Source organism: Danio rerio, chromosome 4, assembly GCF_049306965.1.
Source record: "Danio rerio strain Tuebingen ecotype United States chromosome 4, GRCz12tu, whole genome shotgun sequence".
NCBI classification, from domain to species: Eukaryota; Metazoa; Chordata; class Actinopteri; order Cypriniformes; family Danionidae; genus Danio; species Danio rerio.
Window position 1 is genome coordinate 60,684,507 of NC_133179.1, and position 17,994 is coordinate 60,702,500.

General features: G+C 35.6%; 1 protein-coding gene and 1 long non-coding RNA gene across 5 annotated transcripts in view; one reads left to right on the forward strand and one right to left on the reverse strand.

Annotated features, from left to right (window-relative positions):
- The window catches only part of LOC137491028 (uncharacterized), a 42,108-nt gene extending 24,552 nt beyond the window's left edge, over positions 1–17,556 (reverse strand). For 2 of the 4 annotated variants that reach the window (XM_068220075.2, XM_073948473.1), the window contains exons 1-2: positions 17,496–17,556; positions 17,002–17,135 (exon numbers count right to left, since the gene is read on the reverse strand). In XM_068220075.2, the coding sequence (XP_068076176.1) occupies positions 17,002–17,086 (85 nt within the window). In that variant the 5' untranslated portion in view covers positions 17,087–17,135; positions 17,496–17,556. Of the gene's footprint in view, positions 1–17,001; positions 17,136–17,222 lie in introns of all 4 variants that reach the window. The other 2 variants (XM_073948471.1, XM_073948474.1) reach the window with 1 other exon arrangement.
- Positions 1–17,994, forward strand: part of LOC141381937 (uncharacterized) — a 152,710-nt gene that overhangs the window by 76,735 nt on the left and 57,981 nt on the right. The gene's annotated exons all lie outside the window — the stretch shown is intronic.

The following is a 17,994-nucleotide window of genomic DNA, read 5'->3' on the forward strand; positions in this document are numbered from 1 at the left end:
CCTGACAATTGAAATGAGGCTCTGTATATATGAGAAAGTCTGACCTCGATTTGTATTCGGTGACGATGTCTGTGGGTTGTTAAATTAAAGTGCACATTTTCACTTATAAAATATTCTATACACAATGCACAAACGTTTGGGGTCAGTGTGATTAAATATGTTAAAATAAGCTTCTTCTGCTCACCAAGGCTGCAATTATTTCATCATAAATACAAATTGTGAAATGTTGCACTATAAAATAACTGTTCAAAAGTAGTTTATCATTTAATTTATTCATTTATTCCAGTGATTTTAAAGATGAGATTTCAGCTTCAGTACTCCAGTCACATGATCCTTCAGAAATCACTAATATTAATTATTATTATATTTATTAATGGTAAAAGTTATAAAATCAATAATGTCTGGAGTAACTATTTTATTTGAAACTAAATACAATAACAAAGCAGTTATTTAAAATTTTAATAAATATTTAACAATTACACCTTTTTTACATTTATAAATATAGCCTTGATGAACTGAATAGTTTTCCTTAAACATTTTAAAAATTACCGTAAATATATATACAGATTTATTAGCCCCCTTTTGTTTTTTGTTTTTAAAATATTTCCTAAATGATGTTTAACAAAGCAAAGAAATGTTGATATTTTGTCTGATAATATTTTTTCCTCTGAACAAAATCTTATTTGTTTTATTTTGGCTAGAATAAAAACATTTTTTAAACCATTTTAAGGTAAAATTTATTAGCCTCTTAAGCTAATTGTTTTTCAGACTGTCTACAGAACAAACCATCATTATACAATAACTAGCCTAATTACCCTAACCTGCCTAGTTAACCTAATTACCCTAGTGAAGCCTTTAAATGTCACTTTAAGCTGTATAGAAGTGTCTTGAAGAATATCTAGTAAAATATTATTTACAGTCATCATGACAAAGATAAAATAAATCAGTTATTAGAGATGAGTTATTAAAACTATTATGTTTAGAAATGTGCTGAAAAAATCTGTTCTCTGTTAAATAGAAATTGGGGAAAAAAATAAACAGGGGTGCTAATAATTTAGGGGAACTAATAATTCTGAAATCAACTGTGTGTGTGTGTGTGTGTATACACACACACACACGCACATTCAAATAGCGATTAACTTCTTTTTTTTTTTTTTTGGTGGGGCCAGTGAAAATTTGGGCAGGGCAAGTAAAAATCAGAACCACTGGCCCGATCGGGCCAGTAGAAAAAATCCTTAGCGTTGAACCCTGTGAGCACTGCTTAGTTTAAACCCTCGCTATTGTAACGCATATAAATACATACACTAATATTTGCTGGTAGGAAAAATCTATTTGTTCACTTCTGTTATTTATACTTTGATTTGCATTTCAATTTTTTTTCTTCCACTTAACTGCAAATTTGAATAAAAACTGGATAAAGAGCACACAAACATGCTGACAGTAATAGGTACTGTACACTGTTATGGGTCAATGATGCTAATATTCGGCACAAATCCATCAGTTTCTTAGGTTATTAGATTATTTTATACTTTCACCTCTCCTGCTGTGCATGAACTATGCTGTTGAATGTTCAGCGTATGAGGTGGCTAGGCTAACCTTGCTTCAATTTTGATAAAATTATTCTCTAATCAGTTGCTATTATGTTGTGAATATACCCCTGTAATGTATACTGCAGTCCTCTTTTGTCTGGCTTTCTCAGATATCTCACCTGTTTGCCAAAAATGACTAATTAAATCCTTGGGAATGTCTGACACCAGCGCATACACACTGTAATAGATGTGCCAGGCATGAAAGCTTGACAGGCGTAGTAGCAACAGTAACTAAGGAGGGCGAGGCTTAGCGAAGGGTTATTCCAAGAATGTTGATATGGTTTCTTTCTTGCTTTACTATTTATTAACAATACACAAAAAAACTAAAAGGTTAAGGTAAATTCTTTAATAAATTCTAGTGTTTTTGAGTATTATACTTGTTGTATACTTGTATTATACTTATGTTTTAGGCTAGTATTATTTACGACTTGTTAATGAATGCTTCATAATACAGTAGTATTACCAATAGTGAACAGATAAAATAATACAAAGTGTAGTTTTACTACAGTAAAGTGTAGGGATTTGTAGTATAAAATACCCTATATTGTAAAATAATACAGCACTGGGTAATTTGTTTATATTACACTTGTGTTACCATAGCAACTATAGTATTACCACAACTGATCAATTGAAGTTCTTTACTGTAGTAGGCTACTGTTCAAAACACAGTACATGCCAATATACGTGTTCAGGGGCCCTGTGGAACAGCTTTCCTCAAAATGAAGAGGATGACATGGAAAATGTCCTCCACAATCTCATCAGCAAAGTGGAAGCCAGCAGACACTAGTTTACTTTATTTTAGCTGCCATGATAAAATGAGATTGATAGTGAGATTACAGTAGACTATAATACCTTTTCAAGTGTTTCCTTATTTTATCACAGTTACATTTCTGCTTGCATTAGTTTTTGTTTAAATGCTTTTAAAATAAAATGTATTCTTTACATCCAACATCTATTCCAGGAGTGCCTTATAGTGGTGTAAACCCCTTTACAAGGGGTGTTACCCCTGTGTAAACTCTAGCCACCCCTGTGGCCAACCCGATATGATTTTGCTGTTGACATTATTTATTTAAATCTACTTACATAAATGCAATACAATGCAATATTTCAATAAATAAATAGCAGCCACTAAAAAATTATTGTGGATTGATTGGTGCCACTGACGTAGCTGGCCTCTTCTGGCCCCCCTTAAGCAAATTTTCAGGGGGGCACCACTGGTCTATTCTCTATGTTTAAGTGTTTGAAACTGAAAATATCTCATCATATAAAACAACCAAAAATGTTATGGTTTATTAGATTAAACATTTAATATGTAAGTCTATTTTAGTATTTTGGTTATTGTTATTAAACAGTGCAGCAATATGAATCATATCAAAAAGCATGAAAGGAAGAGGGAACACGACACAAATTGTGAGTTTGCATATAATCTCTGAGAGCGCTCAAGAAAATGTGTGTGTGAGCAGTGCATATTTGAGAGCGAGAGAAAATTTGAGAACTCGCAATCAGTTTTGTCCACAAACAGAGGAAATCCGTGCACGAGCATCACACAAGGTAGAGAGCAAAGCTCTTCAACGCTATGTGAAGAAAACAACATTATTGTTTGTATGAAGTAGCCTACTTCATTAACAATATGTGCTACCATTTTACATTGCTGCAAGACAGATTTGCAGCAATATCTTTTTAGCACACACGAGATTCAATTGACAAAATTCCAATTTCACTCAATTTAACTTTGCGGCATATACAGGAGTTGGTCTACTGCTGCCTCATTGAGGTTATGTAATTTTGGTTAATCACAAGTTGATCACCGAAGACATAACATACGGGCACAACTAAACTTAATGAATTAGACAGCAGTAGACCTGCAATTTCTGTGTGATGAGGCAAAATGGAGTCTTTTTTTGGTGGAACTCGTTCTTGTGCATTATGCTGTGGAGACGAGACGCAGCACTGTTCAGTACTTTTTCAGAAAATTGCATTTGTATTTTTATATATCTGAGCAATGTTCTTTAATAAAAAAAGGTTTGTTTAGTTAATACAGATCTTACAACCATACCTAATCTGTATATATTTTATTTTTCTGTTAAAAAGACTCGAAAAGACTCGAAAATCAAACTGCAGGACTTTGGACTTGACTTGAGACTTGTTGCCTTTGACTCGGGACTTGACTCGGGACTTGCCTGTCTTGACTCGGGACTTGACTCGGGACTTGAGGGCAATGAATTGAGACTTACTTGTGACTTGCCAAACAATGACTTGGTCCCACCTCTGGTCTTCGCTCACAGGATATTTATTTACTCTTTGTCCCTAAAGTGCGGACTGAGATGGGAAAAAAGGCTTTTAAGTACGCAGCACCTTTTGCTTGGAATAATCTGCAAACACAGTTGCAGTTCAAAGACTTGATTTCACAAGACTTCCGGTTATGTCGCCTTTGGTATAGACGTGAGTGCGATCAGCTCCCTTTAACTTTTTATTTCATCTTTACAAACCTCGTTGGTTTAGAACTTTTTGGCAACCTACATTTATTTACTTTTCTCTCTTAGAGTACGTAGTATTAAATTTTCACTTAACATGTCGAAAGGAAAGGGCAAACAGGTGGAAAAAGACCGTGAAGCGCCGTCCTCGCCTAGCTCTGGTGTCACGCTAGCCGAAATTAGCGCCCTGCACGAGGAGCTCAGAGCCTCTCTGGCCGCGGATTTTAAAGCCTCTTTTGAAAGCTTGGACAGTAAGTTGGAGAATATTAACTCCACAGTCGCGGCTCACGACCAGCGCATCAGTTGCCTTGAATCGGGACTCGCGGAGGTGACCCAGCACCTTGAACACCTGGAGACCGCGTGCGCCGGCCTCACTAAAGAAAATGAGTGGCTGCGGTCTAAAATGTCAGACCTAGAGGGGCGCAGCCGGCGGCAGAATATTCGCATCGTGGGGCTCCCCGAGTCAATCGAGGGACCGCGACCAACTAACTTTTTCTCCGAAATGCTTGCTGAGGTATTTGGCGATCAGATTTTGGCGTCACCGCCTGAACTGGACAGAGCGCACCGAATTCCCGCTCCCAAACCTGCCCCAGGTCAGAGACCGCGCCCTGTGGTTTTGCGGTTTCACCGTTACCAGGTGAAGGATTTGGTGGTTCGTGAGTCCCGTAAAAAAGGAATTTTGACCTTTCGTAATCACAAGATTCGGATATTTGAAGATTACAGCCCAGATGTCCTAAAGCTGCGCAGTGAATTCAAAGATGCCATGGCGGAGCTATACAAGCGCGGACTCAGACCTGCTCTTCTCTTTCCAGCTAAACTACGCATCACTCTACCAAACGGTGAGAAACTATGGCTGCTGACAGCTAACGAAGCCAACAACTACATTCGGAACTTAGACGTATAGTGGTTCACCTCTATGCTTTGGACGATGACATGACGTGACATAAACCCATCTCTTGTCATAAACAGCTTGGCGCTTTTTTTTCCCCTTTTTTCCGTAACACTCATGCCACTTCAAGGAGTTACTACTGGGTGACTAACGTTATTCGATGTACTCTCACAGAAGTTTGTTCGTCGAGATGCAATGTGAATTTTTTTTTTCTCTTTTTTTGACAATTCTATTATTGCTTTTTGATGAAAATGGTGACTCGTTCTTTTCACCTTTAATATTTTTCATGGACGATGATATATCATCGTGTTCGGGGATAAAGACTTGTTAAACTGTATACAATGTTTGATACCAACATACGATTACGTCATAGTTCAAAATATGTTTAATTAATCTATTTTTAAGTCAGTTATTCATACGGTTGTATGTAGTAGTGGTACAAATACAACTATGAGGTTGTGTGGTAAAATATGGGGAGGGATTGTATAAAGGAAGAAGGAAGCTTGCAACAGTGTTGGTTGGAGATATGTTTGATGTAGATGTTCTTGCCTACATCACTTGTTGGAGTTGTGTGTGTGGGTTAGGAGGGTGGGGGCGGGTTGGTGTTTGTAGTTATGTGTTTCTTTTTTTTTTTTTTTTTTTTTCTTTCCCTTTTCTGTTCTTTTTCTTCTTATGTTTTTTTTTTTAAATTTTTTTATTTATTTTTTTTTTTTTTTTGCGGGGACCAGAGAAAATTTGTGACAACTAGTTTTTAATGTCTCCTGTGTTCAGTGGGACACCTACTGGTGTACTTACATTCTCCAGCTGGAATGTCAAAGGGCTTAACTCACCTATAAAACGTAACAAAGTTCTCAACCACTTGAAGCAGTTAAACACTAAAATAGCTTTTATCCAAGAAACTCATCTTACAAGTGCTGATCACTTAAAAATTAAAAAGGACTGGGTAGGTCAGCTGTATCATTCCTCGTTTTCCAGTAAGTCACGAGGAGTGGCTATACTTATACATAGATTAATTCCATTTTCTGTATCTAAAGTAATTTCTGATCCAAATGGACGTTTTATCATTATTACTGGCCACATTAATGGTATTCATCTGGTATTAGCAAATATATATGGACCAAATTGGGACAATGAAGTTTTTTTCAAGAATCTTTTATTTTCCCTTCCTGATTTAAACACTAGCCAACTTATTTTAGGAGGAGATCTTAACTGCTGCCTGAATCCTACTCTAGATTGTTCTTCATCAAAACCCAGAGCTATTTCAAAATCAGCAAAAACTATTGAATCGTTTATGGAACAATATGCAGTTTCTGATGCCTGGCGTTTTCTAAACCCTAACGCAAAACAGTTTTCTTTTTTTTCACCTGTCCACCAAAGCTTTTCTCGGATTGATTATTTTCTCCTTGATAATAAATTAATTCCATGTATCAAGAATTGCTCCTATAGTCCTATTGTGATATCTGATCATGCTGTGCTTACATTGGATCTATCATTTCCTTGTGGGACAACTCCTAGGTCTTTCTGGCGCCTAAATACTCTATTACTTAATGACCCAGATTTTGTGCAAATTATCAACGATCGGATTGACCTTTTTATTTCTACAAATGTCACCCCTAGCATTTCAGCTAGTATTTTATGGGAAGCTTGTAAAGCCTTTCTGAGGGGAGAAATCATATCTTATTCAGCACATCAGAGAAAAAGGGCATCTGAACAGAAGTCCTCTTTAATTAAATATCTAGCGAAGCTTCAGTCCAAAATGGAAACCTCACCAACTCCAGATTTGTCTAAAGAAATACTTACAGCAAAAACTGAATTTGACCTGCTGACAACGAATGAGGCCACTGAAGCTCTTCATAAAAGCCGTTATAATTACTATGAATTTGGCGATAAACCTAGTAAACTACTAGCACACCAGCTACGCCAGTCCTCTGCTCTAAACCATATAACTCAAATTTCAACTTCTTCTGGACCCACAACTGACCCACTTCTCATTAACAACCAATTTAGAAATTTCTACAGCTCCTTGTACACCTCAGAAAGCCTGAACGAAGAATCACACCTTGATAGTTTTTTTCATAATCTTGATATTCCCCTTATAGATCCTGACTTGGCCTTAAAATTGGATGATCCCATCACTCTCGATGAAGTTAAGACAACACTGAGCCTTTTGCAAAGTGGAAAGAGCCCAGGTCCTGATGGTTTTCCAGCTGAATTTTTTAGAACATTTTCAGAGAAATTATCACCTCTTATGCTGAACATGTTTAATGAATCTTTTAAATCTGGTATACTTCCACAAACTTTACGCCAAGCCTCCATCTCCTTAATTCTTAAAAAAGATAAGGACCCCCTTCAGTGTAATAATTATCGTCCTATTTCTCTACTGTGTGCAGATGTAAAAGTACTTGCTAAGATACTAGCATGTCGCTTGGAACCACTACTACCAGCTATAATCTCCCCAGATCAGACTGGTTTCATTAAAAATAGGCAGTCTTTTCACAACATCAGACGTCTCTTAAATATTCTTTACACTAGCCCACATAAAAAGACTCCAGAGTTAATTATATCCATGGACGCTGAAAAGGCTTTCGACAGAGTTGAGTGGGATTTTTTATTTTACACTCTTAAAAAATTTGGAGTGGGTGATTATTTTATATCTTGGATAAAGCTTTTGTATACTTCCCCTTTAGCCTGCGTACGCACAAATAATTACTACTCAAAATACTTCCCTCTTGGGAGAGGAACAAGGCAAGGATGCCCACTCTCCCCTCTTCTGTTCGCTCTGGCTATCGAACCTTTGGCCATTGCAATTAGAGGCAGTTCAATGTTGGGCATCACTAGGGGGGGAGTTGACCATAAATTATCCTTGTATGCAGACGACCTTTTGCTGTTCATTGCTGACCCGGCCAGCTCTATCCCAGTGGTGCTTGCATTGCTAACAGAATTCGGCAAAATTTCAGGCTACAAATTAAATCTGACTAAAAGTGAAGCAATGCCTATTAATAATGCTGCCTCTGAATACCCTTTATCCTCCTTGCCATTTAAGGCCACTTTACACAGCTTCAAATACTTGGGTGTACAGGTGACAAAAAAATTTGAAGAGCTGTTCGACCAAAATTTTTCTCCATTGCTTAGTCGTCTCACACATGATTTTCGCCGCTGGTCTCTTCTCCCATTATCAATGGCAGGCAGAATCAGCTGCGTAAAGATGAATGTACTCCCTAAATTCTTATACCTTTTTCAGTGTATTCCAATTTTTATCCCAAAATCTTTTTTCGCTACATTAGATAGTTCTATCTCTCAATTTTTGTGGAATGGTAAGACCCCGAAGATTCGAAAGGACATTCTACAGAAACCTAAGGGCTTGGGTGGGATGGCCCTCCCTAATTTTTTGTCTTATTATTGGGCTGCGAACATACGATCCTTATTATATTGGAAAAATAAAAAAAATCTAGACGGTCCCCCAGCATGGTTAAATATTGAGAACGCCTCATGTAGATCTTCGGACTTAAAAGCTCTCCTCTGCTTTCCCATCACGCTATCTCCACTTAAATACACTGATAATATAATTGTGAAAAACAGTCTTAAAATTTGGATTCAGTTTTTACGTAACTTTGGCTTTCAATCTACCCCTTTAACCGCCCCAATACATCTAAACCCATTGTTTTCTCCATCTATATTGGATGGAGCATATGCCTCTTGGAAGAATCAAGGGATACTCTCAGTAGCAGATCTTTATATCGAAGGTGTTTTTGCCTCATTTGACCAACTGAATGCATTGTATAACATTCCGAGAAATCATTTTTTTAGATATTTACAAGTACGTGACTATGTTCGTAAACATTTCCCTGGTTTTCCCAATGTCCCTCAACTAACGAAGATCGACAATATTTTATGTCTTGAAGCAAGCAGTAAAGGCCTAATCTCTAAACTAATCAGTATTTTTGCAAATTTACAGTCTTTTCCAGGTGACAGTCTCCGCACCAGCTGGTCTGCGGACCTTAATATTGAAATAGATCAAGATACATGGGAGGCAGTTCTGGACAGGGTTCATTCTTCATCTATATGCGCACGTCACTGCCTCATTCAGTGTAAAGTGGTTCACAAAGTACACTGGTCGAAATGTAGGCTCGCACGGATCGACCCAACTATTGATCCAGAATGTGATAGGTGTCATTTGGGTTTAGGTACTTTAACCCATATGTTTTGGACATGCCCAGCTCTTTCCTCATTTTGGGGCTCAGTATTTCAGTCTCTTTCAGCCATTACTTCTATAGATATAACACCATCACCCATTATTGGCCTGTTTGGCGTGATGCCGGATAATTATGCATTACCCACTTACCTTTTAAACTTCGTGGCCTTTCTTACTTTGCTTGCTAGGCGTGTCATTTTATTATACTGGAAGAACCCTCAGCCACCCTCGCATGTACGGTGGCTGAAAGATGTTTTGTATTTTGTAAAACTAGAGAAGATTAGATATTCCCTTCAAAGACCTAACAGAACATTTGCCAAAATTTGGGATGCCCTTTCTTTATATGTTAAAACTCTCCAGCTGGATCTAGACTGATCACCTCAACTTTTGATCACAATAGTACATCAGTTTGTAATCTTTCATCACTCGAAATGTAACATTTGAGATTACTGTATAAATGTAGACATCTGCCTCGCATTAATTGTTTATTTCATTTTATTATTATCCTCTTTTTTATTTTAATTTATTTATTCACTTTTTTTATCAATATGTTATTTGTATTTATATTTATACATTTTTTTCTATTATTATTTATGTGAGGGTTGTTTGATATGTTTGTAAAATGGAAAAATGTTAAATAAATCATAAAAAAAAAAAAAAAAAAAAAAAAAAAGACTTGATTTCACTACATGCTTTTAAAAAGTTTTAGAAGTTGAAACAGGTTTGTAGATGTTTTGAATAGTTGTCAGTGTGATTCATGTTAACTGTAAATTGTTTTTTGTTTGTTGTCTGTTGGACTCATGTGACTTGTGTACTGCCTAATCTTGGCCAGGACGCTCTTGTAAAAGAGATTTTTAATCTCAATGTGTCTTTCCTGGTAAAATAAAGGTTATAGTAATAATAATAATAATAATAGTTGACCAATTAGAGGAAAGTGGGCGTTTCAGCACCGCCTACTTGTGTAAAATGAATTTTAAAGTCGTTTATCCGTTTTCATACCTTAAACCAAAAAACGAAAATCCAGCCAAAATGACGTTTTTTCGTTTTCTCGTGAGCAAAAAAAACACGAAAAAACTGCCATTTTTTTCCTTTCCTTTATTCCGTTTAAAAATGGAAAACAAATGAACAAAACGTACACAGTCCATTCTGCTGTGACGACCCCCAATTAATAAAGGGACTAAGCCAAAAAGAAAATGAATGAATGAATCAGCGTTTCCATTAAATTAATCAAAAAGAACAAAATCGTCACTTCCTGATTAACTGGCGCCAAATCTCAACAGTAAAAACAGAATTTACTGCGGTAGGAAAAACTACATGAATCTTTTCTGTGTTTAATAAATGACTTTAACCTCAGAGGACAATGTCAGCACACAATGAACATGTGGTGAAGATTTAGTGCATGTTTTTTCATGCCTATATTTCAAAAGTTATGTGCATCATGATGTTTCCATCAACTGTTTTTTTTACGCTCATAGCCTATCCAATATGCACATAAAAATAGGTGGCTGAATATGTAAGGCTAAGTGAGAAATACTGCTTCATTTTTTTTAAAAAAAAGGAAAGAAGACCGACAGAAACTCAAAACAGAGTTAAGAGAATAAAACCTGCTGACCAGGTTAGGTTCACAGAGTATGTTACCGAGTTACCTCTCTTTCAGAAACAGGCTTGACTTTCACAAACGTGCCATTTTGATACGCAAATACCAGAGTTTCTCTCATTTCAGGGTTAAAATGCTCTGAGTTTTCACTCAACCTCCTTTCTGAAATGGGGCCCTGATCTCATATGCTATTGTTTTAGAGCTTCAGTTGCCTATTGGAGAAATGACTAGGACTAATAAACGGCTACTTTCTCCACAAACAAATGTGTTCATGTCTATACATACAAAAAAAAAAAAAAAATTTAATTAGAAAATATGACTTTGCAACAGGGGCGAAGCAGAGGCACAGTAGATAGTGCTGTCGCCTCACTGCAAGAAGGTCGCTGGTTCGAGCCTCGGCTCAGTTAGCGTTTCTGTGTGAAGTTTGCATGTTCTCCCTGCCTTCCCATGGGTTTCCTCCGGGTGCTCCGGTTTCCCCCACAGTCCAAAGACATGCGGTACAGGTGAATAGGGTAGGCTAAATTGTCTGTAGTATATGACTGTGTGTATGATTGAGTGTGTGGATGTTTCCCAGGGATGGGTTGTGGCTGGAAGGGCATCCGCTGCATAAAAACTTGCTGGATAAGTTGGCAGTTCATTCCGCTGTGGCGACCCCGAGTTAATAAAGGGACTTAGCCGACAAGAAAATGAATGAATGAATGACTTTGCAACATCAAGCAGCATTAAGCATGGGCCATGTGATGGCCAGTGTGGTGTATGTTTTGTTAATTTAGTTTTGTTTTGAGTTTAAGTTACCGTGCTGCAGTGCCGATGAGGAACGGAGTTTCTGGGTGTGGTCCGACAAACTAAAGGGCCGACGTGCCGCCAAGTGGCGTCTATTGGTTCCGTCAGCCGATACCATTGGCTTAATGGCTTGGAGGGAGAGCTGATCTTTAGTTTAAGTTCATTAATGATTTGCAGTGTTTGTTCAGATTTATATTTAGTTTGGCTTCATTTAGAATTTATTTTACTAATATTTAGATATTTGACTTAGTTTATTGTTGTTGTAAATTGTTTGTTTTTGTCTCCCCCTTCTTGTTTACTGAGGACTAGTCCCTCTGGTATAAATGTGGTCTGTCTTGTCATTTCAAGGAGTTCTGTTTTTGGTTTATTCATGATTAGTTTGGTTTGAACTCAGTTTTGTTTTCTTTGTTTAGTTTATTGATTTTTCAATTAATTTAATTGTTTTATTTATTTATTTTTTGAGTTTTTGAGAAATTATTTGACTTTATTAAAAATAATTATTTTGGAAATCTACTTTTTGTATGCCCCTTACTATATGTGCTGGCTCGGTCCGTCACAGACCAGTATAAGATTCTGACGGTGTGATAAACTTGACTAAAAATATCATGATTTCTCAGTACTGTGATTACCATTTATAAATATATTCTTTTTAAATGTCTGGTTAAAAAACCTAAACTTTTTTTCCCTTTGAACACAACATATTTTCACTTGAGAAACTTTGACAGTATTTTGGAGCAGTAAACATGTCAGGCTAAATAATTCAAATGAACTTTTTTATAATTAAAACAGCATCTTTGGATATATTTTCTCCTGCAGACACTGTTGTCCTGAAAATCTTCAAACAAAATGTAAAAAACGTAGGGATGGTACAGCAAAAATAATGGTTTTAAAACTTTTTTTAAACTGCGGTATACCTTAAAAACTGTCATTGTCCCATGCCTAATGCCGTCCAATGGCGGCACCTGCTGGTACGTGAAGAATATGGTCAATACTGACAAACTTTACACTCAAATCTCTGCATATCATCAGCATGCTGTAATCCATTTCTTAAACGGCAAAAGTCATTTTAGACTAGTTTGTTGGCCAGTTGTAGTCAGTGCAATGCTAAACGTTATTGTTTAATTATAAATTGTTAGTTTTGCTTCATGTCGTCCCTCAACAACCTCATATACTTTAGAATACTGTACAATGTTTTATAACAATTAATTAATTTAGTGTCCATTTCATTCAGCATATTTAATATTGGGCGCATCCAAGCTTTCTGACACAAAGATATTTTTTAAATGGCCCAGATGGAAAAGATTTTAATTTGACCTTTCAAAAAAATATATTTAAATTTAATAATACAATTATAAACAAATAATGAAAAAAAACTATATTTTAGATATTTCTTAGCAAAAGCTCTAGTTTTATTATATATATTATAAAATATAATTTAAAAAATGAACAAATATTTTGAAAGTTTTAAAAACTCTACTAAAATAAATCTATGCACAACAATCTGTCCAAGTCGATATCCTCAGCAGTAAATACATGGAGCTTATTTAAACAAATGTTATTGTGTGGAAATTAATTAAAGCATAATGATAAATAGAGTTAAAATGACCTTTTTGAATGAAAAGTTTAAGGTTTTATTGAGATGGATTGTTGGTGATTGTATGGCCAGATTGGGTAACAAAACATGAACGAAGGAAAATGAAGACTTAAAAAAGATTTAAGATTTAACCTACAACACAATCTTTCAGTAAATTTAAGACTTTTTAAGGCCTAAAATTTTTATTAGCCCTGGTAATTAGGTATTATAATAATGATGTAATTTTAACAGTTTAACCGCATAAAGAAGATGATGAAAAAAGGGAATTGTGATCAACTTGGCATATGCAAATGGAAAGTACTAAGCCAACACCATCACTGTAATCGGTCTTTGTCAGGTGACGTCACCCTCGTAAACACCAAATTGCATTGTGGGACATAGCCGCCTTTTGTGTTGTATCCGAGCTGTTATATGGCTTTAGCGTCTTTCGCAGAGTAAATACAGCGTTACGTTAGTGTTGTATTAAGGGCTGTAATAGTAAATCACATGATCAAAAGGGTAAAAAATTATCACGACGACAGATATTTTAAATTTTCCGCTCGGAAGAAAGGATATTGACTGACTGTAGCGGTAACAACAGACGCATCAGGTGTCCTAGCCTGCTGCATTGAGACATATCTTCATTTCTCCGTTTATGCTCTCAACATTTTCACAAAGGTAAGTACGTAAGAATTTTTAAGTAACTTTACAATTGTCATTGCTTGGCCTTCAAATAATTATAATTATTCAATGCAACACTTCAGTTTTGGGGGTAGAACTACATTTAAATCTTAATGAATCAACTTAGTGCTTATGGATTTAAGATTTTAAAGTAATTGTTTGTAAAAATTGTCAAATACTTTTTTAACCTTAGTTACAACTTAGATTTGCTGATTTACTCAACTATAGTCAAAAAGTACATTTTCGACTGTCCTTTTACTAAAAACAAATATAGTTTTTTGTTGGAATCATTCGATTTAATGTTTTAAACCTCCAGTCTGTAACTTCATGAAACTGCAGCTAAAAAAAACTGTTCTTTTTCACTATAGAAAAAAAAATAAATATATTGGATAACGAGATCAGTAAATGTTCTTTCTGGGAGTTAATGTTTAAAAGTTAAAAATTCAATTCAGGTTTCTTATGCTCAAATATGTCTTATTTCCATAAGCATGTAGCTTTATAATGCATTTATTTTTTACTTCTTCTTTTTAATTGTAATTTTTTTGCTGTATATACATTTCTAACTTTGTCATTGCCAGCCAAGCTGCATAAGCTGCATATGAGATGATGGAGACTGACCCAGACTGAGCACCATCTCTACATCTAGGCCACACAGAAACTACACAGACAGACACTGCACACTCTGCAAGACAGATTAAGCGGAGGAAAAGAAAACCAACACTGCAGTCAGCTGAAGATGTGGACGAACAACAAGCTGAGAAGAAGTCATTAAAGGTTGAAATTAGTGAGAGACACTGATGAGGAGACACACAACACTAAGGAGGTAGCTGAGGCAAACTGAGTGTAAATTGTGTATGGACACGTGTAGAAGTAAACCGCTAGGAGGAGAACTGACAGCTGCTGTGTGAACTTGAAGGATACAGGATGTCTGATGGATTTTGTAGCTAGAATGATGCTAAAGTACCAAACAGTAAAAATAACAAGCACAGAGCAATAAACATGATACTCCCTTGTGAAGTAAAGATGTCACATTACAGCACAGGATTGTAACTGTTAAACAAACCAGCGTTCAACTGTAGTGTAGAAGAGTTGTAGTTGCCATTAAGAGTTAAAAGCCCAGGTGTATAAATGCATTCTGTGCTTAATTGATACATTATTTTAAAAAAATCCTTCACATTTTTGTAACTTTGTTTCTTTCACTGTGTGTATGAGTGTGTTTTGCTGATGTTTCATCCTGTCTTATGTAAACAATATGATGCATTTCTCCAGAAATGACTTTTCCCTCAGTGCCTGCAAAAATATCATTTGTATAAATGTAAATAAATGGAGGATGACTTAAAATGTGTTGTTAACTCATTTATTTTTTATGTTCTTCACAATAACAAAACTGGTACATCCAAACCAAACACAGGGTAAGCAGATATTATTTGAACCAAATAATCCTTTAAAGAACTGAGACAAGTGCTTTTGCTCAAAGTTAAACAATAAGTCAATCAGTTGTTAGAACTAAAAAATTCACCCACAAATTTAAAGTGACTATTTACCTGCCATTAAGTGGTTCTAAACCTTTGAGTTTATTTTTTTTCTCTTTACACTAATAAAGATATCATGAAAAAAGCTGAAAATCTGTAGTAGAACTTGTAGGAAAAACAAAAAATACAATGGAGGTCAATAGTTACAGGTTTTCAGCTTTTATCATATATGTGAATGTGTTCAACATAACTTAATATTTGTGTGTATTATTTTATTTAATGTTTTTTGTTCTCTATGCACTCAATGTATTTGATTAAATGAATTGATAATAGTATTTAAATTTTTGTTCTGTTGCTTTCATTACATTTATTGTTTGTATATGTAAAATACTTGGGATACAATCATCTGTCCAATAGTTTGTAAATGTAAATATTAGATGTAACTATTGAAATACTTTATTATAATAAAACTTAGAAATACTTACTGTGGTTTAATGGTATTTAAACTAAACCTATATTAAGACATTGATGATATACAGTATGACATGTCATTATCAGCAATGAGGGGACGGCGGAAGCGCACTCGCTGGTTTGTAGTTATTTCAAGCAGATTTATATCCTGAATTCAAGTCAGTTTATCAAATTGACGATCCCTGGCATGTTTGTTTAGTTTATTGCGGTACCGCGTACTCTCGATCTTCTTGTACTTCTCCAGCTTGACCCTTTGATGGCATGTCTCTCTCTTTGGTTATGTGTCTCTCTCTAGCTGTCTTGCGAAGCAATATCACAAAAATGGCGCTGGCGTGACGTCACACACAACAAACGCACGTGACTGACAAAGACCAATAGCAGAAATCTTCTATGAGAATACTGTAGGTCAAATATCGTCAGCTCAGTTATTCATTCATTTTCTTGTCAGCTTAGTCCCTTTATTGATCCGGATGCCCTACCAGCCGCAACCCATCTCTGGGAAACATCCACACACACACTCATACACTACGGACAATTTAGCCTACTCAATACACCTTTACCACATGTATTTGGACTGCGGGGGAAACCGGAGCAAAGCCGCGCAAAGGCACACAAACTCCACACAGAAATGCCAACTGAGCTGAGGTTCGAACCAGCAACGTTCTTGCTGTGAGGCGACAGCACTACCTACTGCACCACTGCCTCACCCTCATCTCAGTTAAACTTTTTTAATTTATTGTATTTATTTATTTATTTATTTTATATATTGCCAGTGCTCAAGGATGCTTTACCAACAGTAGAAGAACAAGGAAAGCAATAACCTTAAGAAGGTTGAGAAAATGGGAGACTAATAATAAATAAAATAATGACAAAAAACATGAGAACAAGTAACGAAAGAAACTCATTCCTGTTTATCAATGAGTGCTTATGTGCATTTAGGAGAACTAGGCAGCACACTCAGGGCTGCAAGATGGGTTTAATTGTAGAAGTAAAGCTGGTTTTATATTCGCACATTCAAACTTTCCCCTTAATAATATAATATCATAAAATTATTTTTGCAAACTCTAAATAGCGAAATCATATTAGCAGTCAATGACTATCGAAGTACAACATCAAAGTTAAACAGTGTTAATGCTGTTTTCAAGGCATGCTTGCATACTAATTCCGATCGAATATTCAAAGTAACATGGTAAACAGTATAGAAACTCATAAATGAACGAATGTGTAAAACAAACTTTACCTCTATATGACTGAGTTGGTGTTTGAGAATGAAAACTAACCTGTTTGTTCCTGTGGATCTTCCAGTTTGACTGAGAATGTTTCTTCGATCTTCACATCTTCACTCTCCTCTTTTATAAACGCCATCTTTATAACAGTGTTTTTCTCTGTTTTCTCTGTGTTTGGAAACTTTATCCTGTTTAAAAACGAATAAAACATTATAGAGGTAAAGTTGGTTTTATTTTCGCACATTTGTTAATTTAGAAGTCTCTATATTGTTTACCATGTTACTTTGAATATTCGAAACAACTTCTCTTCAAAACTTGCTTCAACAGTTTTTTTATATGAGAGTAATTAACAAAACGTTTCTTTAAAACACTTATTACACACTTTTCTGTTACTTTATTTCTGTTACTTAATAAACGAGTACTATGTTGTATAAAGGGTTAAAATATTTCCAACAGCAGGAACATAATTTAGCATCGTATAAAAAACTAAAACCTTCGAACTTTAACTTTAAATCGGTTTATATCTGTGTAAACATTTTAAAACAAACCTTTCTCCAGTTGAATCACAGCGCTGAAGGGGCGCCGCCTGATGACGTCACACGCCACGCCAAAATAAAAGTCTTTTCTTGTTTAGCTTTTTTGCCACTTACAGTTGCAGTCATGACTTATTGGTACATTTCTCCCATGGTTTTCACTTTACACTATATCTCCTCTCTCTCACACAAACCTTAAATCTAAACATTTTCTTAACTTTTTTTAATCCACTTATGATGACTTGTATGTCTACAACACATTACTTCCTATTAATATCTGAGTCAAAATCTCATCCTCATTATTATGACCTCTTCTATTTCTACAACTTCATAGGCCTATATAGAGTTTCCTTTTTTCCACATGAATTGTCATCTCTTGTTATCTGTGTTCCACGTTTCCTGCCATTCTTTAGGAATGCCTTCAGTAATAATATTTCATTTACCTTTACTTACAGAAGCATTAAAGGGATAGTTCACATAAAAATCACAATTCTGTCATTTACTCATCCTCTAC